General features: G+C 38.2%; 1 protein-coding gene across 4 annotated transcripts; it reads left to right on the forward strand.

Annotated features, from left to right (window-relative positions):
• Positions 1-26,046, forward strand: Klhl31 (kelch like family member 31). Of its 4 annotated transcripts, XR_007109523.1 has the most exons (5): positions 2,611-2,822; positions 11,324-12,528; positions 13,641-14,379; positions 19,967-20,019; positions 25,921-26,046. XR_007109523.1 is itself a non-coding variant. In XM_047558775.1 (4 exons), exons 3-4 carry the CDS (start codon positions 11,357-11,359, stop codon positions 14,371-14,373), a joined length of 1,905 nt encoding a protein of 634 aa, XP_047414731.1. In that variant the 5' UTR covers positions 1-53; positions 2,706-2,822; positions 11,324-11,356; the 3' UTR covers positions 14,374-18,312. The 4 variants fall into 4 exon arrangements, 3 of the variants coding, with proteins under 3 accessions (XP_047414731.1, XP_047414734.1, XP_047414732.1); XM_047558775.1 differs by lacking the exons at positions 19,967-20,019; positions 25,921-26,046 and adding an exon at positions 1-53 and having other exon boundaries at positions 2,706-2,822; positions 13,641-18,312; XM_047558778.1 differs by lacking the exon at positions 19,967-20,019 and having other exon boundaries at positions 25,921-25,939.

Below are 26,046 nucleotides of genomic sequence, written 5' to 3' on the forward strand. Positions count from 1 at the left end.
GGAATGAAGCTGACTGGTTACAGATTGAAACCTCTGAAACTGTGATCCCACAAGTAAACTTTTCCTCTTCTACCGTTGTTCTGGTCAGATCTTTTAGTCACAGTAGCAAAAATCCTGACTAAAACACTTTCCATCTTTGAATCTTACTGTGTTGTCAGTATTACCTCTTTTCATTCAACAAATAATTCATTGAGTACCTACTAAAAGCTAGGTATTGTCCTGGTTCTGTACAAAGATTCTCTACCCTCAGAACCTCATTTTCCTCTTTTCTCAGCTCAGTGTTATGATCTGTCATGGTAAGTCTTCCTGGAACACACCCTCAGTTCTCTTGTCCTAGAACTTCATCTCACTCACCTCATTCACTATGAATTTATTCATTGGCTCATCTATTTATTTGGTTAATTAATAATTATTTACCATCTACTATATGGCAGACACTGTCTTAGGCATTTGTGGTAAAGATCCTTGCCCTCATGGAGTTTACATTTGAGCTGGCTCTGTGGCAGAGAGCAGGGGGAGGCTGATGGAAGAGATAGGCACTAACAAAGGAAACAAATAAATCACTCAATCTAAATCCTCAAAATTCTGCTAAGGTTATACCTCCAAAAACCAGAGGGTTCTTTTTAAAATGCCAATCTCATCAGGGCATTCCTTTTTATTAGATAAACCTTTTAAAAAAATATATAGATCCCCATTGCTTTCATGATAAAGACCAAATATCTTACTATACTCTACAGCCTACTGTCCAGGTTCCCTTTCCAAGCACGCTCCATGCCCCTGTGTTTTCAGTATATCAACCACTGCATAGTCGAATGCTTGCATATAGTAGCTACTCTTGAAATTTTTTGATTCAAATCTCTCTTAGATTTTTCATTTTTGCAATTTATTCTTCCTGTTCATCATATCTTTATTTCAGACAATATCTTATTGAAAGAAATATCTCACTGCTGTCCTAGTAGAAGTGGAATTAATAGTCTTGGACTCTTGCAGATGCTAATATTGGCTGTTTCTTGAAGATACTTTCCATCATCATATCACCAATATCATAAATTCTGATAGAAGGTTGATTTGGGGTATATTAAAAGTTGAACTGAATGATCTGGCCCTTTATCTGAGTCTCAGGTAGAATCAAGAAGGATCTCTTGCAACCAGGTTTGTTGGTGGGCACCAGCTACTGGGAAGTCTGAGGGCAGAGGATGACTTGAGCCCAGTTCAAGTTCAGCCTGGACAACATAGTGAGACTGAATCTCAGAAATAAAATATCACTTGAAAATAAAACACAAAATAAAGTTCTCTGATTTGCTTCTGGCACATTCTATGCTGGTGATCCATCAGCAGAAGCAAAAAACAAAAACAACTTAAACTAAAAACTCAAAATAGTTGTCCTTGCTAAAAAACTAGCTGGAATTCCAACAGAAATGGTAACTAAGAAAGATACTGTCTAATGAGTTGAGAGGTATTGGGAGAACTAGAGTCCAGCACACGTAGAGCCTTAGACTTGGAAAGATATCAGAGATGACCCAGTGCAAGTCCCGGTCACAGCAAGAGTCCCTTCCACGTCATACCAGTCCTGTGGCTTCTTTTACTTCAAACTTTTCCAAGGCTGCCATTTTCATCTGTAAAACCCAGTTCTTCCCTATTTTTAATTTGTTTTCTACCCATTTGTGTAGAAGTTATTAACTTCCTAGGATATAAAAATTTTAATTGCATCCCCTTCTTGCACAACAGCCCCCCAAACACTTGCTCTCAGAGGTCTCATCTCATCTAAGTCTTCTCTTAGTCTTCAGTTGTTCCCAGTATGCACAACTTCTGAAGGTTTATTCATCTGGGTCTTTTTCAGGATGCAGAATAACATCTGTGTGCCAAGGGGAGAAGGCAATGCTTACCACATTATCTAATGAAGAATAATTAGAATGTTTATTTTCCATTGTCTGTTTTTCCATTATTACAGCTGATTGTTGTGTTAACGTTTATGGCAGCCATTTCACACTCTTGGTTGCCTATTAAAAGCTTGTGGTCAATTATAACCCTTGAGTTTTTTTCTCACATGAAGTGTTGCCAGAGTAGACATTCCCCAGCCTGTATGTGTGCTAGAGAGTGTGTTTATCTCAGACCTCATATGGATCATGGATAATCAGTACAGGTATAAACCTCATTTATTAGACTGTGAAATGCTAGTGCTGTATTGAAGTGCTGTATTGAAAGTACCATATCTCAGTAAATATGTTCTCTTCTAAAGAACAGTCTATTTATAGCCACAATCTTCTCAAAGGACTTGAGGTGACCAGTTATTTACCTTTCTAGAAACTAATTTTTATCCACAATGTCCCCTTCCTGTTACTCTCTGCAAATCCCTGATTCCGACAATTAAACACCCACTGAGTTGTTTTCTTTCCTAACACTCAGGTTGATTGAGCTCTTGACTTAAAAAAAAAAAAAAAAAAAAAATGACCAGGTCAAGAAATCCAACCCTTAGCTCTACCAACCAAAACCCCGCCCTCTGCCCCCAGATGGCCTGCAGTTGAAGGCCAAAGAGGGAGAGGAGGGCTCAAGCGGCTGCTCCAGGCCAGAGCGCAGGCTCAGCCTGCTTCATCCAGTGGGACGTCAAAGGGTTATTCTAAAAATTGCTGCCACTGGGGCTTGTCAGGTGGCTGCTGGTGGCTCCCCACCGGATTTTCTTTCTCCCTCCCTCTCTTTCTTCACAGATCATTTCCCAGCAGGAGTCTGCTGCAAAAACTTCATTGCAAGGTGGGCTGCCATTTCACACAGGAGGAAGAGGAGCTGGGACTACACTCACCAACTCCTGTCTTCTGGATCCTGGGGTGTGTACGACTGTGTGGATGGGAGAGGGTGGGGTGTCTGAGTGTCTGTAGAGCTATTTTCCTGAAGGGAGTCTCCATCCGGGTCAGACCGCTCATGTCCCTGATCTGAAGTTGGGAGGCAGAAAACATTCTCTTGGAACTTGAGAAATGTGATAAATTAGAAGACTGGTACCCCAACAGCAATGCATAGGAGTGATGCCCTATAAAAGTAAAATTACTTGTAGTTTCTAACTGTAATTTTAATTCTCTCAAGTTTATGTTGTGTTTTTCTTCCACTATTTTATAGAGAAGAGGAGAGAGAAAAGTTGTAGAATTTGTCGCAAAGTTTAGAATTCCATCTCTTTTGTTATCAAGAATCATTAAACATTGGTTTAGCTATAATGTCATCAGTTTAAGTTGGTCACACAAAAATCAAGCAACTGGTAGAACTCACAGAAAAACAACTTATTGACAAAACAGAAATCCCCTCTGCAAGTACTCTAAATTTGTTATTTGACTCAAAAAACAGGTTTTGTTTTAAATGTGGGCATATGGCTATATATACATTTCATATAAAAAAATTATGTTGGAAATGGAGTGGTAAAGTGGAAAACCCCCTTTCAGTGGGACTTAACTTAAAATGGCAAGCAACAGTAGCCAGGCCTGTTTCTATTCCGGGAGGTAGTGCTGATGAGCCCCGACAGATGCAGCCATCGGAATGTGGCAGGGACAGGGAGCAGGCACAGCTGATTCGCACCCTTGGCAAGAAGACATTCTGGGATCCCAGCTCTGTCTGGCATGAGAGTGACAGTGACACTTCAGCATACATGGCTTTCAGCTTGCCCTGCGCAGAGCCTCAAGTCAAGAATGACAGGCCACAGGAAGAAAACATTCTTAAAGTGACAACTCTTCTAGAATCAGTTCTAGAAGCTTTCATCAGGGATGGATTTGTGGCCAAAAGAACTTGATTTAAAGGCAATAATTCCACGTGCATTTGCCCACTCACAGGAGAGGGTACAATTATGTTACCATTTCTTGGCAATGTTGTTCTCAGTCTTGTGGTTCTGGATCTATTTTGGATTATGGAACTTTTATGATACTCCTGAAAGAAGTTCTGAGAGACTCTGCAGATCACATAAGGACACAATATGTTTCAGAATATCCCACAGGGTTCAAGGATCAACCTGAATCCCAACCCAGAGCAGCGTTGCCAGATAAAGTACAGGTCACCCAGCTCATTTGAATTTGAGATAAATCACAGATTGACTTCTAGTATAAGTATGTAGGACATATATTGGACAAATATGATTTGTGATTTATCTGAAATTCAAATTTAACTGGATGGCTTATATTATTTATTTGCCAAATCTGACAACTCAATCCGAGACACACAGATCCCAAATAAAGAACCCTGCCCCAAATGGTTAATGCTTATCTGATCATGAGTTGATTCTAGGGTTATGGAAGTCCTTATTGAGGGAAGAAGTGATACAGAACCAAATCTTGGCAGTTCTGGCAGCAAAAGCCAGTTGTATATTCTTAACTCTGTAAAAATTTTAGAACCGAAAGGGTCACATCTCCTTGTTTAACACTAACTAAACTGAAACTCTAAAAGGTTGTATGTTTTGCTCCAAGACTTATCAAATGGTTAGAGCAGAATGAAGACCAAAACCTAGGTTTTCAGTCCTATGATGATCAAAGAGACATAAGTCTTAAAAATTCAATTTCCTATACAAAAGATGAGGAAAGAGATATTTTACTAATATTTTCAACAAAACCAAAACTAAAAATTTTACAGTGGGTCATTGTGTCCTATATCCAGGCTCAGGAATAAAATTATAGTTAACTTTGTGTATACAGTCTGTATGTTTATAAATAAATGCTGCTACATACAGCCTTTAGCTAAGTTGGACCATATGAAATTGGTAACAATTAATTGTTTTTAAACAACAACAACAAAAAAGATAATTTCATATTCACTCTACCACTTACAAGGAAGTGCTTGATTATCTGATCAACAAATTCATGCAAGCCTTCCTTGAACCTATTTATATTTTTTGCTGACCCAACCTATTGGAGTTTCACATCCTTACTATCCTTAACAGGATAAAGAAATTCACAAAATTTATGATTCCAAATAAATTTATTTTACATTGAAAAAGGCAACTATTTTAATTCAGTATTTGAAGTTAGAAAAACCATTTCATGCTTTCCATTTTCAAAATTTATTTTATAACTCTCAGCTCTATCTCACTCAACCTCTCTTTTCTCATGCTGGAAAAAGTTAAGTTTTAACCTACTACAGATCTAAACCTACTCTTAACTTAAGGAAGACAAGATTTTAATTAGATTCTGCTCCAAATCACACATACGGGTACTCGTGTGACCTCAATAAGTTGTTTTTTTTTTCTTTTCATCTTTCTTTCTTTCCCTTTCTTCCTTCCTTCCTTTCCTTTCTTCTTCTCTCTTCCTTTCCTTCCTTCCTTCTTTCTTTTGTCTTTATAAATCTTAATTTTCTCATTTGTAAAATGATCACCACATAACTTCCCCTTTAGGATTTTTGTGGTAATTAAATTTTAAAAATTAAATTATGTAAAGTAGATAACCCAGGGTTCAGTATCCAGTAAAACCTCAACTAATAGTAAATCCTAGCTATATAATTATTATTTTAGAAAGAAATGGAGATGTTAGTTAATTTTAGTACATATAGATTCATGTTTGATTCTATTTAAGAACTAATTATTTCTATACATACTTAAATTTGACAAATACAAAAGATGCTAAAAATGTGATGTCTTACATTCAATACCTGACATTATTGTCATGGAAATGGCCCACAAGCCAGTGAGTAATGGGGAGGGAAGCATGGAATTGTGGCTATTACACTTCTTCCAAATTCTCATAAGCGGCTCTTTCAGGGGATCCAAGAAGCTATTCTGGAACAAAGAGCTAAAGAGACTGTAGCATCCACAAGCAGGGAAGGGAACTTCTCTGGGCTCCCTTCATAGAATGACAGTATAACTCCGGTAGGTTAGAAACCCCACCACAACGCCCTGCACCCTCCACAAAGTCTCTTCTTTGACCCAAAAAGGGAAGGGACAGACAGGGACTGGCAGTGCCTCTGAATAGCTGCTCATCCTGTTACACAACCTCAGCTGCTGTGGCTAGATCTGCTCCTCCTTCCAGCATTTCCTACTATGGTAGGGGCCATGTGAAAAGTGCAAGCCACCAATAGTCCCAAGATAGGCCTGTAAAGTTCTTTCCTTTGATCATAAAGGAGGCAACTCATCAGAGCCCCTTTGGGTAGAGAGTGAGAATGAAGTCTGTTGTGGTTCAGAAAAAACAGATTGTAAAAGAATTATATGGAAACTCTTCCAGCCAGGGGCAGCTGAGCAAGGGTGCACTCCTCACCATGAGACTGTAACCTGAGTCAAAGTCCTCCCCAGGGTGTGGTAACCATGGTGAGCACCCGCCCGAGCTACCAAGCTTGGGCGCCCCTGAGCAGCTGACCACAAAGCATTCAGTTGGCTTATAGGAAAGAGAGAGAGAGAGAGAGAGAGAGAGAGAGAGAAAGAAAATAAACTAGAAATAATTCCTCAATCCAACTTTCAGTTAAAATATAGGTTGAATCACAAAGAACAGAATGCTTCAGAATTTATTGCTTAGTGTGTAAGATACTCTCTAGATTCTAGATGAATATATATATGCAACTCTTTTATGTAACACCTTCTCTTGGCAGACAAATTTTGACTGTCACTGTGACCATCATTGTTATATGAACCAAGGATACACAGTGAACATTAAAGTCCCTGGTGTGAGGGGCCCAGAGAGTCTCCTGGAGACTTCCTCGTCTCCGTCAAAAAAGGGAGCTAGTCCTCTGTGTAACAGGGCCCAAACCAGGATGCAGCTGCTCTTCTTACTCATTCTTACTGACCTGCAGTCCTCCTTAAATTGAGGAAAGCAGTGGCTTTTGGGAGATGGAGGAACGGTACCAGAGGAAAGCCTTTATTGGGACAAGGAACCAGTGAACATCTCTGCAGCTTTGATAACAACAAAATGCTTTCCGAGCATTTCCCAGCTTCAAAGAAGACAGGTTCCTCTGAGGGATCTACTGTGACCTCAGTCCTCTAACACAGCACAGACTGTCAACAGACAGACAGATAGCCTCACCTGAGAAGTGCAGCCCCAAGAGTAGGATGTGATGGCAGTTCTGTAAATAAAGACTGGATTTATATCTATGAAAACATGGCCATTGGGAAGTTGGCTACAGGGCTCTGATTTCAGTAGTCTTGTAAATGGTCTCCTACCTGTTTCTCTCCACTACTTTTTCCATAGAGAACTAGAGAAGTCAGTTACTTCTACGAAGTGATTTCATGGACTCTTAAAAAAGCCTATTCTTTTGGAAATGTATATGTGGGTGATATAAAGGTACAGATTTAAATGAAATAAAACATAACAAAGACCATGCATATCTGGGAGGTAGGGCAGATTTGCCTATTAACTGATTTGCTTGGGTTCATAAAACTAATGTATCGCCCAGTAGGGCTCTAGAGAAATAGAACAAAGCCAAGAATATTTTAGATAAAGAGAGGGTCATGGAAGTTCCCACGAATGGAGGAGTCCAGGGTTGGGTCAACAGAGAAAACCCCGGGGGCAGCCAGAAGGACAGACAACAGAGGAAAGAGAAGCATCAACAGGAAATAAGAGAAGGAAACTTGAAGGAGAACTTTAACTGGTTTCACTATTTTGTCTAGCCTCAGGCCACCCTTCCTTTGCTGGAAAGTTCATAATGCTTCTGAATACATTATCTTATCAAATTCAAACCCTTCCTGTCTCCAGCATTCTATGTTTATAGACCTAACATTACCTGCCAAACATTTCCCTAGTGACCTGCCTATCTTAGTCCACACATTGCATGTTGCGTTCTGCCTCCCTGCTTCAGTTTGAGACATTTCTTCCTCTACCTCTGCTGACCTTCTACTTCCCGTCCCTACTCATCAAAAACCTTCACTAAGACTTATGTTATCTGCATACTTCTCATTCTAACATCACCCCAAACTTCCTTTCAGTTTGAATCCCTAAATCCAGGCATGTAGATTCATTATGTCCCATGTAATCTGTGGTTTTGCTTACTTAATCTATAACCAAATGTCCCAGTTTTCTAAAGTTCCAGAGTTACCCTTGCCATTCATAAAATAATAGTAGTCTGTTCCTCAGCCAATGTAACTACTTGATTTTCATGTCTCTCCCTGGTATTTTCAAAGTCCTTAGGAACATGTTCCAGAAATCCCCTCCTTATTGCTGGGTCACTGCATGTGCCTGTCCCATACTGTCCCCTGCGCCTCATTACTCTTTCTCCTCCATGTGGTGACTTTCTCTGACATGTTTCGCCCCAAAGTCTAAACAGATTCCTTCCTCTATTAACAAAGACACAACTAGCAAAGGCTTTTGCTTTCAATGAAAATGATCAAATTTTTTTGAGCATTCACTTTTGCCAGGTACTCTGCTAAATGTTGTTCAGACATTTCTTCATTAAGCTTTCACTAGCAATCTTATGAGACAGGCACAATTATTTTCTTCACTTTAGAGATAGGTTAACAGCAACTCCAAGAGGTTAGGTAATTTACCTAAAGTCACAATGTGAATATGTAGTAGAGTTGGTATTTATGTTGTATTTTAATTATCATTCTATTTAAAATATTGTCTAATTTCCTCTTTGACTCAAGGGCTATTTAGAAGCATATTATTTAACAGTTATTGCAATAACAATAATTTACTGTTATTATTTCTAATTTAGCTCCTTTGTGATCAGGTAGCATACTCTGCATGGCTTTTAAATTTGCAGAGATTCATTTTGTGGCCAAGCATAGGCTCTAACCTAGTGAAGGAACAATATGCCCTTCAGAAGAATTTATATTTTGCAGTTGTTGGATGTAATGTTCTAAGTCAAAGTGATTAATAATATTGTTCAGATATTCTACAATGCTACTGAGTTAACATTTTCAAGTATAATTGTGGAATTGTCTATTTCTTCCTATAATCCAGTCTCTTGTTACAGAAGCTGTCAGTAAGCACATAAACATTTAGGATTGTTACATCGTATTTTGAATTGATCTTTGTATCATTATGAAATTCCATATATCATTGATAAAAAGTTTTTCTTGAAATCTATTTTATTTGCTACCAATATAACCACTAGAGACTTCTTATATTTATTTCCATGATAAAGCCTTATCTTCATATTTATTTTCTACTTCTCTGTGTATATATATATATATGTGTGTGTGTGTGTGTGTGTGTGTGTGTGTGTCTATACATACATATATATATATCCCTTGTAGACAGAATAGCATGTTGAGACAACATAGCATGTTGAGTTTTAGTCTTACTTTTCATATCCATTCAGGCAATCTGTGCCTCTTACTTAGAATGCTTTGTCCATTTATTTATTTATTTATTTATTTATTTATTTATTTATTTATTTATTTTGCGGTACTGGGGATTGAACCCAGGGTCTTGTGCTTGCAAGGCAAGCACTCTACCAACTGAGCTATATCCCCAGCCCTCCATTAACTTTTAATACAATTATAAATACAGTTGGATTTAGGTTTATCATTAAGTTGCTTTCTGTTTGTCCTTTCCAATTTCTGTTTTTGTGTCCTAACTTTCCTGTCCTCTTTTGATTCCATTTAAATTTATCTATTGGCTTTATAGGTTACTTTGCATTTTTTAAGTGGTTGTTCTGGGTCTCTGTTTTCCAATACAATAGTCACCATTCACATGTGGTGTTTTAGTCAACTATTTTGCTGGTGCAACTGAAAGACCTGACCAGAACAACTATAGAAGCGAAAAAGTTTATTTAGGGGCTCATGGGTTCAGAGGTCTTAATTCATAAAAGGCCAGCTCTATCCCTCCAGGCTTGAAGTGAGGCAGGACATGATGGTGGAAGAATGAGGCAGAGGGAAACAGCTCACATGAAGATCAAGAAGCAGAGGGCAGAGAGTCTCCACTTTCGAAATACAAAATATACACCCCATAGCCATGCCCTCAATGAACCACTAGCTCCAGCCATGCCTACCTGCCTCCAGTTACCACTCAGTTAATTCTATCATAGATTAATCCACTGATTGGGTTGAGATGATAATCCAATCATTTCTCCTCCAAACGTTCTTGCATTGTCTCACACGTGAGATTTTGGAGGACACCTCACATCCAAACCATAACATGTGGCTACTGAACACTTGAAATGTAACTAATCCAAAGTGGGATGTATTGCAGATGTAAAATACACCTGGCATTTCAAAGATTTAGTGTGAAAAAAATGTAAAATATCACATTGACAATTTTATGTCAATTACATTTAAAAGCGATAATATTTTATGTGGATTAGGTTGAATAAAATATTACTAAATTTAATTTCATCTGTTCCTTTTTATCTTGCTAACATAACTACTTGAAATTTTTAAATCACATATGTAGTTTACGTGATATTTCTATAGGCCAGCATCGATCTGGGTATTACAATATGCAATGTTAAATTTTCGCAGGCTGTAGAAGTTAATATTGAACAAATCACTTCACATAATTACAAATTACTGCCAACACAGCAGCAGATATCTAATAACTGTTTGCCGAACAAAATATTTAAAAATTTCCCACAGAAAATCCAACAAAGGGACAATCAACACATAAGTCAAATGCATTTGAATCTAAAATGATTGTAGGTTCATAATCTATCTCACAAGGTAAGGACACATTTTTCATTGTTTGCAAAAAAGGAATAAAGAGGAATATATATGCTAGTCTTTTAAAGTAATATAAATGTGAATATAACAATTTGAGTAAGAAAAACCAATGCCCTGGCATAAAAAGACCTTCTGTTTCCTGCCTACCTGCTGCTCTCCTAGGAAAAGAGGACAGGAAAGGGGACAAACACAATAGAAGGTAATAATGTAGTTCTTGTTTATTTTAAATCCTCCAGCAAAATTCTATCATGCATATCAGATGGGTCTCACTAAATCCTCATGAACAATCTTTCTTGGAATAGGTTTCATTGCTACTGTAAATAAAATAAGTCTTTTCGTCATGTTTTTCTAATTTCACATTGTTTCCTAAATGTTAGTATTTTATTGAGAAAAACCTTCCAAGTACTTATAATTCATTTTTTGATGAGAGTAAACTACTTTTCTAGAATTATTGTAGAGTTGGATCAGAGATGAGTTGTTCATTTCTGTTGCATAATTACTTAGTAACATACCTACTGAGAAATATCATTTGACAAAATGAATCTTTCTTGAATCATCTTCAAAACTTGATACAGTAGTAAACAGTCAATAGAATGTAGACCTACTTTAATGTGTCTTTAAATCTATTTTTGAGAATTAATCTACTTTTGAGGGCTAATTTATTTTAATAGTTTAAGAAATTATTATCTTGTGAAAAGTTTTTCAGTGTAGAGTTTCAAAATACAAAGCACATGTAAAATAAAACAAACTCATTCTTTCTTTTTTTTTTCCTTTTAGCCAGCTCTTGTCTGTGACATTGTGTTTGCCAACATGGCACCCAAAAAGAAGCCTGTCAAAAAGAACAAAGCAGATATCAATGAGATGACTATAATTGTAGAAGATAGCCCCTTAAACAAACTGAATGCTTTGAATGGGCTCCTAGAAGGAGGCAATGGCCTTAGCTGCATTTCTTCTGAATTAACAGATGCTTCATATGGCCCCAACCTCTTGGAAGGCTTAAGTAAAATGCGGCAGGAGAGTTTCCTCTGTGACTTAGTCATTGGTACCAAAACCAAATCCTTTGATGTTCATAAGTCAGTGATGGCTTCATGCAGTGAGTACTTCTACAACATCCTGAAAAAAGATCCATCAACTCAAAGAGTGGATCTCAATGATATCTCACCTCTGGGCCTGGCCACTGTCATTGCATATGCCTACACTGGAAAGCTGACCCTCTCCTTGTACACCATAGGAAGCATTATTTCTGCTGCAGTTTATCTTCAGATCCATACTCTTGTAAAGATGTGCAGTGATTTTTTGATTCGGGAGATTAGTGTTGAGAATTGTATGTACATTGTTAACATTGCTGAAACATACTCCCTGAAAAATGCAAAGGCAGCAGCCCAGAAATTTATCCGGGATAACTTCCTTGAATTTGCAGAATCAGATCAATTTATGAAACTTACATTTGAACAAATTAATGAACTTCTTATAGATGATGACTTACAGTTGCCTTCTGAGATAGTAGCATTCCAGATTGCAATGAAATGGTTAGAATTTGACCAAAAGAGAGTGAAACATGCTGCAGATCTTTTGAGCAATATTCGCTTTGGTACCATCTCTGCACAAGACCTGGTGAATTATGTTCAATCTGTACCAAGAATGATGCAAGATGCCGATTGTCACAAACTTCTTGTAGATGCTATGAATTACCACTTACTTCCGTATCATCAAAACACATTGCAGTCTAGGCGAACAAGAATCCGAGGGGGCTGCCGAGTCCTTGCCACTGTTGGAGGACGCCCAGGTCTTACAGAGAAGTCCCTTAGTAGAGACATTTTGTATAGAGACCCTGAAAATGGATGGAGTAAGCTTACAGAAATGCCGGCCAAGAGTTTTAATCAGTGTGTGGCTGTGATGGATGGATTTCTTTATGTAGCTGGTGGTGAAGATCAGAATGATGCAAGAAATCAAGCCAAGCACGCAGTCAGCAATTTTTGCAGGTACTTGATCTTTTAGTGGGAACTGAAACGGGAAACTTCCTTGACCTAGAAGTAAGATAATCATGCCTATTAGCTTAGTTCATTGGCTCAGTAAATAATAATAATAATAATGCCATCTGACATAGGTATAGCACTTTATATTACACAAAGTGCATTCAAGTATGTTATTAATCTAGATTTCTGAAACAAGCCTGTGAGGTGGGAAGGGAAGATATGATTATTCTGATTTTGCATATGAGAAACATGATACCCCCCGGCACAAGCCTGTAATCCCAGCAGCTCTGGAGGCTAAGGCAGAGGATCACAAAAAGCCAGACTCAGCAACTTATAGAGGTCTAAAGAAACTCAGTGAGACCCTGTTTCTAAATAAAATCAAAAAAAGGGCTGGAAATGTGCCTCAAAGTTTCACTGTTTTTTCAGTATGAATTTTGGTGCTTATAAAACTTCAGTCCTGAACACAAAAAATAAATCTCTAAAAATTAAAAACTTTTACCTACTAATAAGTGGTAGAACATAAAAATAGTATCAAAAGTTAAGGGTCTGTTGATGCTTTTTGACATGAACTCCACAATCTCATTCTTACAGATCAGAGATTTGGTTGAATGGTTTAGCTTTGCTGTACCCCTAAGAGGTTTCTGGGAAATGGAGAATCCAATCAGTCAACTCCTATCTTAAGCAGTGAAAGTGAGCTAGGGATGGTTGGTGTCTGAAGATAGGTGAATTGACTTAACTGTGGAAATTCTCTCTTCTGAAAGCTTCCTTCCACTTTCCCACGTGAACATCTCCTATCAATGGATGATGGACACAGTTTGTGAAGAAAAGGGAACTTGAAGGGCAGGTCACTGTGGGCTCTTCTCCAAGCAGCTAAATAAAGGGAATGGTCTTATAAATGAATGGTGGGGGGGTGCGGTTGTCAACAGTGCCTGCCTTGCCTTTCCCAGATACCACATCTTTTTACTGGCTGAGAAGGAAACACCAGCCTCTAGGGGAGAAACTGAACCAGGTCCCTCCTTGCAGGGATAGTGTCAGGCTTCCCACTTGAAGGTTTGCGGGGTTACATAGGTTCCCAGTTGTCTCTGACAAAGTTGTCATCCTTCCTCTGCCATTTCCAGATACGATCCCCGCTTTAACACCTGGATACACCTGGCCAGCATGAACCAGAAGCGCACGCACTTCAGCCTAAGTGTGTTCAATGGGCTCCTTTACGCTGTGGGCGGCCGCAACGCAGAGGGCAGCCTGGCCTCGCTGGAGTGCTATGTGCCCTCCACTAATCAGTGGCAGCCGAAGACGCCCCTGGAGGTGGCGCGCTGCTGCCACGCCAGCGCGGTGGCTGATGGCCGCGTGCTAGTGACCGGCGGCTACATCAGCAACGCTTATTCTCGCTCCGTGTGTGCTTACGACCCGGCCAGCGACTCGTGGCAGGAGCTTCCGGGCCTGAGCACGCCGCGCGGTTGGCACTGCGCTGTCACGCTGTGTGACAGAGTGTACGTAATGGGGGGCAGCCAGGTGGGGCCGCGCGGGGAACGCGTGGACGTGCTGACGGTGGAGTGCTACAGCCCGGCGACCCGCCAGTGGAGCTACGCCGCCCCCCTGCAGGTGGGCGTGAGCACGGCGGGAGCCTCTGCGCTGCATGGCCGCGCCTACCTGGTAGGCGGCTGGAACGAGGGCGAGAAGAAGTACAAGAAGTGCATCCAGTGCTTCAACCCCGAGCTCAACGAGTGGACAGAGGACGACGAGCTGCCAGAGGCCACCGTGGGCGTGTCCTGTTGCACCCTCTCGATGCCCAACAGCGTGACTCGGGAATCCCGAGCCAGCTCGGTGTCCTCAGTGCCAGTCAGCATCTGAGCCCAGGTAGATTAAGATGGGACGCAGGAAGAACACGTATTTATTCGTAGAGCCACGTGGTTAAACTTTGAGTTGACGAATAGGAAAATATGTAACATTTACTACAATGATTGTGTTTTAAAATATTAGACATACGTCTTGGTGGCTTTAAATTCTTGGTATGACATAATCTACCTCTCTCTCTCTCTCTCTCTCTCTCTCTCTCTCTCTCAAGCAAAATACAGGGCCGGCCAACAAAAGAAATAAGTTTATTTCAACAGCCGCTGGGTGGCAGACACAGTTTGTTGTAGGCACTCTTCCAGTGTGGTATGTGTCCTAAAGGATAGCGGTTATACCCACATTTGAGATTTTTTTTTCCTATACTTTCGTACACATGAAGTTTATAATGAGTGAGAAACGTTGTGTTCTAGAGTTTTTCCCTCCCTCTTTTTTCTTTAATAGTTTGAAAATAATCATTTATAGATTTTATTTTAAAATGGAAATTGTATCCACAAAGACTTAATACTGTATTTCAACACAATTTCTTTTACTATACTTGAATCAATAAAGGGTTTTGAAAGGCACCCCATGATAAAGTTATAAAACTTAAAACAAAGACCAGAAAGGAACAGGGATTCCACTCAAGGACTGGCAGGTCGTTGGAATCCCTTCTTTGAGAGTAGGAATTGATTTTAGTCAAATAAAACTGTGCTCTTAAGGACCATTAACTTAAAGCTTAGCCTGAAGGTTATACAACCAATTACAATAATTTTATTTGTCCCACTCATATAATTAGGATGAAGGAAATATTTGGAATTCTTGGATTTGCAAATAACTGGATGAATGGATTCTCCTATTGGTAAATGCCATTGTTTCCCATTTCATATCTACCACCTTGGTTTCAGTTAAAAATTTAACACATTCATTTCACATAGAAATATTAAAATAATATGGCCCATTCTGTTTTATTAATCTCATCTACTCCAAATTAGCTTTGCAGATCAAAGCACATCCACCTGCTATCATTTTTTCTTACATGTTTGCCAAGTTTGGAGAAAAGGTAACAATTGTAGTAAATGATACTTATTTTCCTATCTTATAATTTGTGACTTTTTTCTTCGCTAGTTTGTTTTGGAGAGGAAGTAGCCAATTAATTATAGGTTATGTACAATTGGATTTTGAAAAATAAACTGTTTAAAAGATTAGACATGAGATACATGAATGATATAAGTTGGTTTTAATTAATCCCATCCTCTCCCACCTGGTGTAGATAGACTATTGCTTGAGTTATACTATGTATATCTAAAATACAGTCAACCCTCCTTATCCACTTGTTCCATATCTGTGGATTCCAACTAACCATGGATTGAAAACTTTTGAAAAAAAATTTTTTTCATCTGAATTGAACATGTACAAACTATTTTTCTTGTAATTATTCCCTAACAGTAGTGTTACAACTCACATTACATTTACATTGTATTAGGTCTTATAAGCATGTAGAGATGATTTAAAGTATACCAGAGGATGTGAGTAGGTTATATGATAATACATGCCATTTTATATAAAGAACTTGAGCATCCATGGATAGTGGTATCCTGAAACCAATTCCCCAAGGATACTGTAGGGCAACTGTATTTTATTTCAACTGTGAAAAGTGGTTCATGTTGTACACTTTTGTGGAACAATTTTATATCATTGCCCCTTATGAACAGTCTGATCTCTGGGTATTTAATGGTAACACTCAGGTACAGGCTATAAATGCTACAAATTGAGAACAAGACATTATTAGTGTGAAAACACTGTGCTCGATCCTTATTCCATACAGAGAATGAGGAGTTTTATCAAGTATGGAGCGGATTAATGGCACCTGTTCCTTTGACTCCTTATCTGCCCTGTCTGGAAAATAAAGTTCTGTGAGGAAGTAGTTTATGGAGTGGGTTAAATGACTAAACTCTTAATTTACCAATGATACAAAAAGGCTATAGATAGCCTTTTGTCTTTGCACCAGCATGGGTGAAATAAACTTTTCACTTTTAATCAGTTATTTTGGCTACAATTTGCAAAGTCTGTGTGAAGGTAACTGTAACATCTTTTACCTTGGTATACACTCATGCAACTGAAAAGCCTACAGTACATTGTTAATTTCAAGAAGGAAAAAAGTCCTTTATTATGGATTACAGATCATCATTGGGCAAACAGAAGTAATTCCTTGATGTGTCTCCTATTGAGATGTTAGAGGTGTGTGGAGAACCCAGGGCTCAAAATGAAATAAGAATCAATCAATTATAATATTATATGATTAAAAAAAATGAGGAGAGATACTGAAACTAGAGAAGTTTTTCTTCTATCACCGCTTGTTAAGATAGATTGTGCAAAACTTGGCAGTGGCTTTCTAGGAATAAAACTGAAGACACTTTAGAGTTGGATAAATAATTTGAAATTACCATTTAAATTATTGTCCTCATTGTTTATCTGAAGACTCATAAATACATATACTTGGGCTTAGCAGGTTTCTGGATATGTTACAGTTTTATCTTCTGCTTCAACAGTTATCAGTGAAGACCAATATGAGTTTAGAAAGCTGAATGAAGTTTCCTGACATAATGTTAGTAGGAAGTGTGGAACATAAGGTTTGGTGAAAGTTTTGAATTCTGGAACATCCTGCATCACTGCCAACTGAAAGACACAAACCGATGCCAAATCAAAATAATGTGTGTCACTTTTCATGTGTAACTGAGACAGATTATTTAACCCCACTTTGGAAGCAGCTGCTCCTGGAAAATATGACAGTGTCTCCAAGCTTCAGAACTGAAAATTTACTTCTTTTTTTTTATTATGGTGTAAGCTTGCATTCAGTTATACTCCCAGTCTTAGGATCCAACCATATACTTCCTTTTATTTTTCTGAAAGAAAAGGATGTGTTAGTTTTGTATGCCTGAGTGCTGTGATTAAATAAACACATCAATTCAATAGATCAGAAACAAGTGTGTTACCCAGCAGCAGAAACAATAAAACTCAAACTCACTTCTTCTGAATGGGGCCAGAGACCTGATAAGAAAGTCTCCAGGAAGCCAGACTTTAATGTAGCTTGTCTATTTTTAGTTAGATTCTTGGGGCAAGTTGTGATCCCTGGTGCATTAGTTGCTTTCAGCGCACTGAATGAGTTTTATTTTTACTTCCTATGTTGAAAGAATGGTTACAAATAGAAGGTCAGTGTTGGCACAGATGAATATGGCTTCATGCAATAAGTAGATGGTAGTGGAGTGTTATGAGTGAGGAGGTATAATTGAGGTAATAAGGAAGCAAGTATGGAATGGTCTATAATTTAAGGCAAAGGAGCAATTATAGTAAGTGTATTTTACAAACATGTATGTAAATAGGATTTTACCTGGAAATATATAAGTGTTAAAAGGCCTTTTTCTTTTCCCACACTAGCTATTCTGGCAAAGTGTTTATATAATTTATCCAAGTTACTAAAGAGACTAAAATCATTAATTTAATTTACTTTTCTCTTAGTTACAACCAAATGAATTTGTGTAATTTCTGAATGGGCAAAATTCCCATCCTAACCAAGGATGAATATGTTCTCTAGCACAAGACAGAATTAAAAGTAAGTCGTTTCAGTATTTTTTTTCATATCAATAAAAACTACAGCATAATTTCCCAAACACTCCTCCCTAGGTATTTATGAGAACTAAAGACTCTAAGTATTAAAGTTTTATCCTATAGCACACTTGGTGGGTAAATACCATTTAATTTTCCCTCTCAGGAAATTTGAAATAAAATGCTTATCTCGGAGACTCCTAAAAGTATTTTATTTATTCAGCAAATTTTGGCAGATAATTACTTTGTTTGCTTAAAACATTCAGGTACTATATCAGGAACAACAGACTAAAATGTATGATAGTGTTATTTTGTAACCTCATCACTATCAATAAAGCTGCGTTCTATAAGAGCTTAGTCAATGACTGAATGTGGAAAGTTTTAAAATACTCTTTTCTGTGGTGATTGTTGTGGGTTTTTTCTCTAGTTTTCATTGTTATTCACCTAAAAAAAAACAACAGGGATGACAAAAAGAAATGACAAATAACTGATAAAGTGTTTCAGTGGCTTGAAGACAGTAAAAGAAAAATATGTAAAACAGTAGTGACTTGTTTTGTAGCTTAAGACAAAAATCTAATTAGTCCCACTCAGCTTTGATCATTTCAAAGACACAGACTAAAGTTATTTTCTAGTCTCCTTTCCACCCTGACCACAGCCAACCTGACCCAGACTCAGGTATATCACTGTTTGCAATGAAGGATCTTTTTAGGAAATAAAATCGTATTACTGTACAGACTCACAGCATTTCTCTTGACAACAAATTTCTAAATGAGCAAATGAAATGTAACCAATGTAAGATGCTCAAGCTTTGATCTGAGTCCTTAAATAATAACATTCAGTTGAAACCATCTTAGTAATATCCAGAAAATCCTAAATGACCACAATACTTAAACATTTCCAAGCCTCATAACCATGTAAAAAGACTAGACCAGCCCCAAGTAGAAACCAGCTGGCATCACCTTCCCAGCCCTGAGCAGACCAGCCCCGTTCCCCAGAGTCTCTGAGTTTTCCTTGAACTCCCACATAACTCCAAGCTCCCCTTTGTGCCTGCACTTCCTCCCTCATTCACATGTCAGTCCATCTATCCAATTCATGACACATGAAATTATTTAATGACACTAATTACATATTAAGATACATCAAAAAGAAATAACCATTTTGCACATACTATATTTGGCAAGCTTAGTAGAAAAGTTAAAGACTCAAGTATAATCAAGCCCAACTCTAGTCTTCCTCTGGTTAGAGTGGGATGGTTGTGCATTAGAAGGACCAGTCAACTGCCTCCCCTCAAATATGCCTTTCTAGCTCTCCTCACACCATACCAGTGGTGTTCTCTCCCTTTCCCAGGTTATAGGACATGCACTTAGCTCCCCTATGATACTTTGCCTATTCCCTTCTGAAGAACAAGCCCAGACAACTCTCGAAGTAACTCTTCCTCGACTCAGTGCCCTTAAGCCTTCAGTGTTTGCACAAATCTAGTTCTTATAAACCATCAAGGAAACCCAGCTAATATCAAGAGCTGTCCTTCTCACCTCTCCCTGTCTTGGATTTCTGGTTCCTCTACTTCTAGAATCTCTCTAAATCCTTCTTGATTTTACCTCTTCCAGAACAAGGTTAACAACAAATTATACATCTGGGACTTAATTTCTCTCATACCATATGAAGAAGTTCCCTAAACATATGGTTTGGGGAGATGAGAACATATATGTAGGGTCTAAAAGAGGGCATATGTGCATCTAGTTAGTTAAGAGACAAAGAGGATTCCTGAGGGAGGAAACTAACATGGTTCTGATCTGTCCCTGTAATTCCCTACCCTTAAAAACACTTTACCATTTATTGCAGAGTTCCAAATTGGGAAAAGTTTTATTCTATCACAGTTCTTCATGTGAGTAGCAAAGAAGTATGCAAAAAGTCCTTTAGTTGTTTGGCACGTGTTCATCTCACACAACCACACACCAAGCATGCCATTGGAATTCCATCCTAAACAAGATTCTGTGTTTCCCACTGACAGTAAACAACCAGAATCCCCAGGAGGTAACTGATGCCCAAAGTACCCTCATCCAGGTGAGTAGAGCCAATCAACCCTACAAAGTGCAATTAAATTAATAGGCATTTACTTTCCTCAAATTTCTGTATTCTGTAGGTCCTGGGGAAGAGAGAAAGGTAATTCAACTCAGGTTCTGCCCTCAAAGAGCTTAAAATTGGTAAAGGTTTTCTAACCGACTCCCTTTGGAGGTTATTCTCCTTTTATTTCCCAGCCTCATGTCTGACATCAAACTCTCTCTGCTGTGGTCCAATGTGCTCTGGCAGGCTGACCCAGGGGCTGCATCACCCACCATCAAACTCTTTGGCCTATTCATCGAGTAGGAGACATCAGAAGGGAGCAAAGGACAGATTCCAGTGTTTGGGATATCTCTTTCCTGCCCTCGCTGGGCTTCAGTGCTGTGCTTCTATCGATGATTGCAACTCTGTATAGCTACAGATCCTGCCAAGGGGCTCCTCTTCTCCGGCTCCAGCTCCAACTAGCCTCCTATGCCACATTGTAGTTTACCACCTCTGGATATTTCCTTGTTGGCTTGTTTTTGTCTTGCCACCCCTTTTAGAATATGTCCCTTAAGAGAAGACCATGTCTATCTTATTCACAGTTACAATTCCAGTGTCTAGAAAAATGCCTGGTGTGTGATAGGAAAGTAATTTGTTTTGTGAAATGAATGAATGAATGGATAAAATAATAACCGTCATGACTTACTGCTTGCAAATTTCTATTCCAATATTACTCATTTATTTAATTAATAAATACATGTTAAGCATCTACCATATGCAAAGCATTTTCCCTTACCCCAGGCATCATTAGAGGTGAGCACAATAAAGTATACAACCATGATAACTAGGACTTCTCAAAACTATCTGGAAGCCAAAAATTAAATTGCTAAGAAACATTATGGGTAGAAAGAGTTATGCAACCAAGCCTTTATTGTGCATTTCTTTAAACACACACACACACACACACACACACACACACACACACAAGATTGATATCTCTATAACTATTTCTCCATTACATTTTTTGAATTATATCCCTTTTCCCTATCATTGCCAAATATTCAAAAACATGTCAGGACTAGCTTCAGCATCTAGCTGGTAAATTTTTATTCGGTGTTTACTTTAAAGTGCTTACCTATATGGAGATATGTGAATATACATGCACACATCATTTCATTAGTGTGTACATAAATATATATAATATAGATGGCATCATGTTGCTAAACATTTGCATTCTGAGATTATTGGCCATTCTGATTCCATCACCTTACCACCGGAAAGCTAAACCACTTAATATGTAATATTTATTCCTTCAAATACTTCTCATGGGCAGCCATGTTCCTGGTGACATAGAGAAACCTGACACCCAGTAGCCTTTTTCTGCCTTAAGAATAGAAGACAGAAAAAGGGACTCCTGCATGCAGGACACTTAGTAGCCCGAGCCTTGGCACCCTTCAGATTCCCCAGACCTACCTCCATTGATGGTTCTGTCATTTCCCTTATGGATTAAGATACTGAGGACAAGTCACTCATCAGAGCCCTGAGTGATGGACAATGACTCTCTGAGCCTGAGTCTGACAGAGATACTAGGATGAGATGTTGTATAAAGAAATAAAAGGTGGCAGATTTATCTGCAAGAAGGACCAGCTCCAGAGGCTCTCCACGAGGCATGTTCCTGAAGAGGGTACAGAGGAGACGGACCCCAGGGCAACTTTGGGAGCTACACGCTGAAGATGGCAGGCCACAGATGGAAAGAATTACCAGTGGAGGAGAGTCTCCTTATCCAAGAATGCTCATCTTGAACAGGAACAAACTGGCTTCACCAAAAATCTACAAAATGTTTAAAAAATCTACAAAATATTAAGATATTAACAATTTCCACGGATTTTCCTGAATTCCTAAACAACTAAAATCTAGCTCAGTAATGATGAATTTCAGTCCTCTTCCTCTGCCTGCTTTCATGGGCCAAACACAAAAGAAAGAAGGAATCTTCAGAGGAGGGAGATTCCTGTGACATTGGTAGGCAGATTTGAGTTCTGAGCTGCAGAAGGAAACTTAAAATCAGAAGAATAAGCCTCCCCCAAAAGGTAGGTATGTAAACCCTCTGCAGCAACATGTGCCACAAGTATGCCCTGACATGCTTGTGGGCAGGGAATGTACAGCACTGCTCTGATTCCTTCTAGGTCTGATGTAGGGCCAGGTGGAGTCTAGAGTTCCAATGGCTGCATTCCAGCCTTTTCCATCTCTCTCTAAGCACTGTACAAATAATACTCTTTCTATTTGTGCAGTGGGCAGAGTGAAGTTACAGAGCATCATGTTATAGCACCTGGCTTCCTCCTCTTCTGGCCCCACGAATAGTCTGCCCCAGTTGCTGGGCACATGTCTGCAGTAGAGATGGAACACTCCATGGGTTCTCTGATGCAATCATTTTTAGCTCACAGAATATTGGCAACCAGAGTCAGAACTGTAGTACCCTTTAGAACCGTAGTGGTCCTGCTAACCACACAAAAATATCTTCCAGTAATCTGGATCATCAGGAGGAAGAGGTTTACACTGTAAGGACTCAGGGATCCAGGGTCACATGCAGGTTTGAATCAGCTTTCAAAGCAACCAACACATCTGCACATCTGTAGCCACCACTTTTACAAGAAGTTCTGGGATGAAAGGAAAGAATTTGGCAACTGAAAAACAGTAAAACTTGGCTTGAAAATTCAAACACGCTATTGCTCTATTTAGGAGATTATACATATGATAGCAACTTGGAATTAGGCAAGAAGAGTGGATCACAAAATGGAGACCACTTGACTATTGATCGGAAGTTAATGTGAAGGAACTCATTGAAACTGCTAATATAAATATTTCCCTTAAAAGGCTTAAAGGAGGAAATAAAGGAAAAGTTTACATATCCAGTGAAAAGTCTACAAATTGCACAAGAAGTCTGAAAATTCCCAGCTTAATGGTGAGGTTGAAGAGCTTCAGCTAAAACTTCAAATCCTGACTGCATGATATCAAGGCAATAGAATGAAACTTAACAGAAAATCAATTGAGGCAGTTTATCTCTTAGAAGTAGAGAAATATAGGAACACATCACCAGTATTAACAGGAAGTACAGCTCCATAGGAAGATGACCAAAGACTGGGAGAAAGAATTGAAAGGAATGATTTTCTTCTATCAAAGCTGTATTAATTATCTCCTATGAGGGGAGAAAAACACAAACCTCAAGAATGTGTTTAATAGCTTTCTTGACTAAAAGGAAGCTCAAGGAGTTAATAAAAAAAAAATGGTCACAACTGACTAAAATTGACTAAAGCAGAGTTTAAATCCCAGTTTTCCCAAGTAGCTCTACAGTAGGCCAATTAATACTTCTCCAAATACCTACAGCCTAATCTCTGGACCCTGTGCATATGTCATTCTACATGGCAAGAGGGACTTTCATAATTAAGGTTATGGATCTTGAGGTGCAGAGATTATCCTGGATTAGTCAGGGTGGGTCCAGTCTAATTATTTGACCTCCAAAATGTCTTTATATGTCTCCAGCTTAAGGCCTGGATATAGCAGAAGAGGAAATTCAAAAGCCTCCAGGTGTAAGATGAATTTTATGTGCTGCTGCTGCTCTGAGCTGTTGGTACCCAAGTAAAAAACTTCAAAGAGACCCTTAGGACTTGGGGGTCCAGGATCACCTGCAGGTTAGATTCAGTCTTCAAAGCAACCAACCCCTGTATAACTGCAGCCACAGGAGATATGCCTGCTCTCTCCTCATTTTGATCTGGGTGTAGTGGTACATGCCTGTAATCCCAGTGGCTCAGGAGGATCACAAGTTCAAAGCCAGCCTCAACAATTTAGCGAGGCCCTAAGCAACTCAGCGAAACTGTTTCTCAATAAAATACAGAAAAGAACTGGGGATGTGGCTCAGTGGTTAAGTGCCCCTGGGTTCAATCCCTGATACCAAAAAAATGTCATTTTGATATGCCTTTTCTTGGTTGGACTGCTGTTATGTAATTGATGCTACATATGTTGTTATTGAGGTTTGATAGAATTATAATTCCTAAGGTAGCATTTAAAATATAGATAATTTAATACTACTTTTATGAACACAATATTTTCACTTCCAGGGATACAGTAGAATTAAATTATATAAATATAACATTGTGATTAAAATAGAAGATTCATCATTACTCAAATCATTGTTTAACTTTTGAATGACCAAGTGGAGATAAAAAAAAAAATGAGACCATTTCTATACCTTATGACTGTTATTAGAAATCAAAAAAAGTAAATTGTTATTTACCTCAATAAATTTTGATTGGTTTTAAAAACACAATACACATTTTTTAAAAATCTTAAACAATAATATCTGCAACTAAACTTTATTATTTTTATTAGGCTAAACCTGAAGGAATAGATTTTTTAAGGGGAGTTGACATTTTGCAATCAGCTATTACTTATTTTATCAATTCTTTTAAATCTGTATTCTTTTGTTTCAGTTATTATTTGCTACTTATGAGTTTCTAAGTTGTATATAGTGAAAATAAAAGTTTTATGTATATGTGACATATATATGGCATCTACCACCTCCCTTTGAATATCTATATTTGAAAAATATAAGTAATAATGTAATCACTTCTCAATAACAACAAATGTAGCATTGATTAACAGTGGGTCAACTAAAAAGATATAAATCAAAATTACTTTTTTAAAAAAATATTTTTTAGTTGTAGTTGTCGATGGACCATTATTTTATTTATTTATTTTTATATAAATAAATATAAGGGTTTATATTATGCTGAGGATTCAACCCAGTGCTTCACACATGGTAGGCAAGCACTCTACCCACTAAGCCATATTCCCAGCCCTCAAAGTCCTGGATATATATATCCATGACCACATATATTTATATTTATACTTATATTTATAATTATATATATATATTATATTTATAATATATATATATAAATATATATATATATTTATAATTATACTTTTATGAATATATATATTTCTATCTAAAGATACTTTTTGAACTTTTGTTATGTCTAGTAACCTGCCAGGTGCTAGAATCCAAAGATGAATAGACCTCATTTCCCTGTCCTGGGATTGGGAGGAAGCAAGGCAAGAGAGATTGGGGAGACAGACAAGTAAACAAATTATTGCTTTATGATGTAATATCTGGAATTACAGATATATGCAGAGTCTCATGGGATTGCTGCAGAAGGGGTGACAAATTTTATCTGAGAGGTCAAAGCAAAAAAAGGAAACTTTGAGCTGAATTTTAGAAGATTTGGAAAGTTAGGATTACTGTGGATCGTGTATTATGTTCAGAAAACATTATGAAGCCTGTGCTCCTGCCTTTCAAATTTTGCCAAAAAATTTAGTAAAGATTGTCAGCAAATTGCCTTTCAATGGTCTTTGGGATTTGGAAAACTAAAATATTATACTGGGAGTTGAAAAACTGGAATATTACACCCAGATCCAGAATTTGCTAAGCAAATTATTTGTGCCTCATTTTCCACATTTATCAAAATTACCGTGAATCATAACCACCCTGCTTATGTCATATAATGATTGTAAATATCAAATTAGATGAGTTATGTGAAAACATCAGGGTGCTCTATACACTGTCTAGATCATGACATTTCTATACTTGGTTTCCTGTGGCCAATATTATTTATAAAAGCAGATTTACCAGAGTAACAAAAATATACATGATGCCTGTTGTACATGGTGGTGCATGCTGGTGCATGCTGGCGCATGCCTGTCATCCCAGAGGTTCGGGAGGCTGAGTCTGGGAACGTGGCTAAGTAGTTAAGCGCCCCTGGGTTCAATCTCTGGTACCAAAAATCAACCAATCAATAAGATTCCTTAGAATTCCATAGAACATGTCTTCTTGAGCTTTGCATATCTGTTCTCTCTTTGGTTTTCCAGTGTCTTTGAAGCTTATTAACTCAGACCTACAGAAGAATGAGGAAGACGAAGTAAGAAGCCCAAGGAAACAGGGTTGAACCAGGAGTTGAACTCCAGTTCTGTCTTCAGAACATTACTTCATACACA

Source organism: Sciurus carolinensis, chromosome 7 (assembly GCF_902686445.1).
Source record: "Sciurus carolinensis chromosome 7, mSciCar1.2, whole genome shotgun sequence".
Lineage (NCBI taxonomy): Eukaryota > Metazoa > Chordata > Mammalia > Rodentia > Sciuridae > Sciurus > Sciurus carolinensis.

Excerpts from the sequence above, each read along its gene's own strand:
- Klhl31 (XM_047558775.1), top strand. The coding sequence starts at position 11,357 with ATGGCACCCAAAAAGAAGCCTGTCAAAAAGAACAAAGCAGATATCAAT. Across the intron at positions 12,529-13,640 it reads GCAGTCAGCAATTTTTGCAG|ATACGATCCCCGCTTTAACA; the intron begins GTACTTGATCTT and ends TGCCATTTCCAG.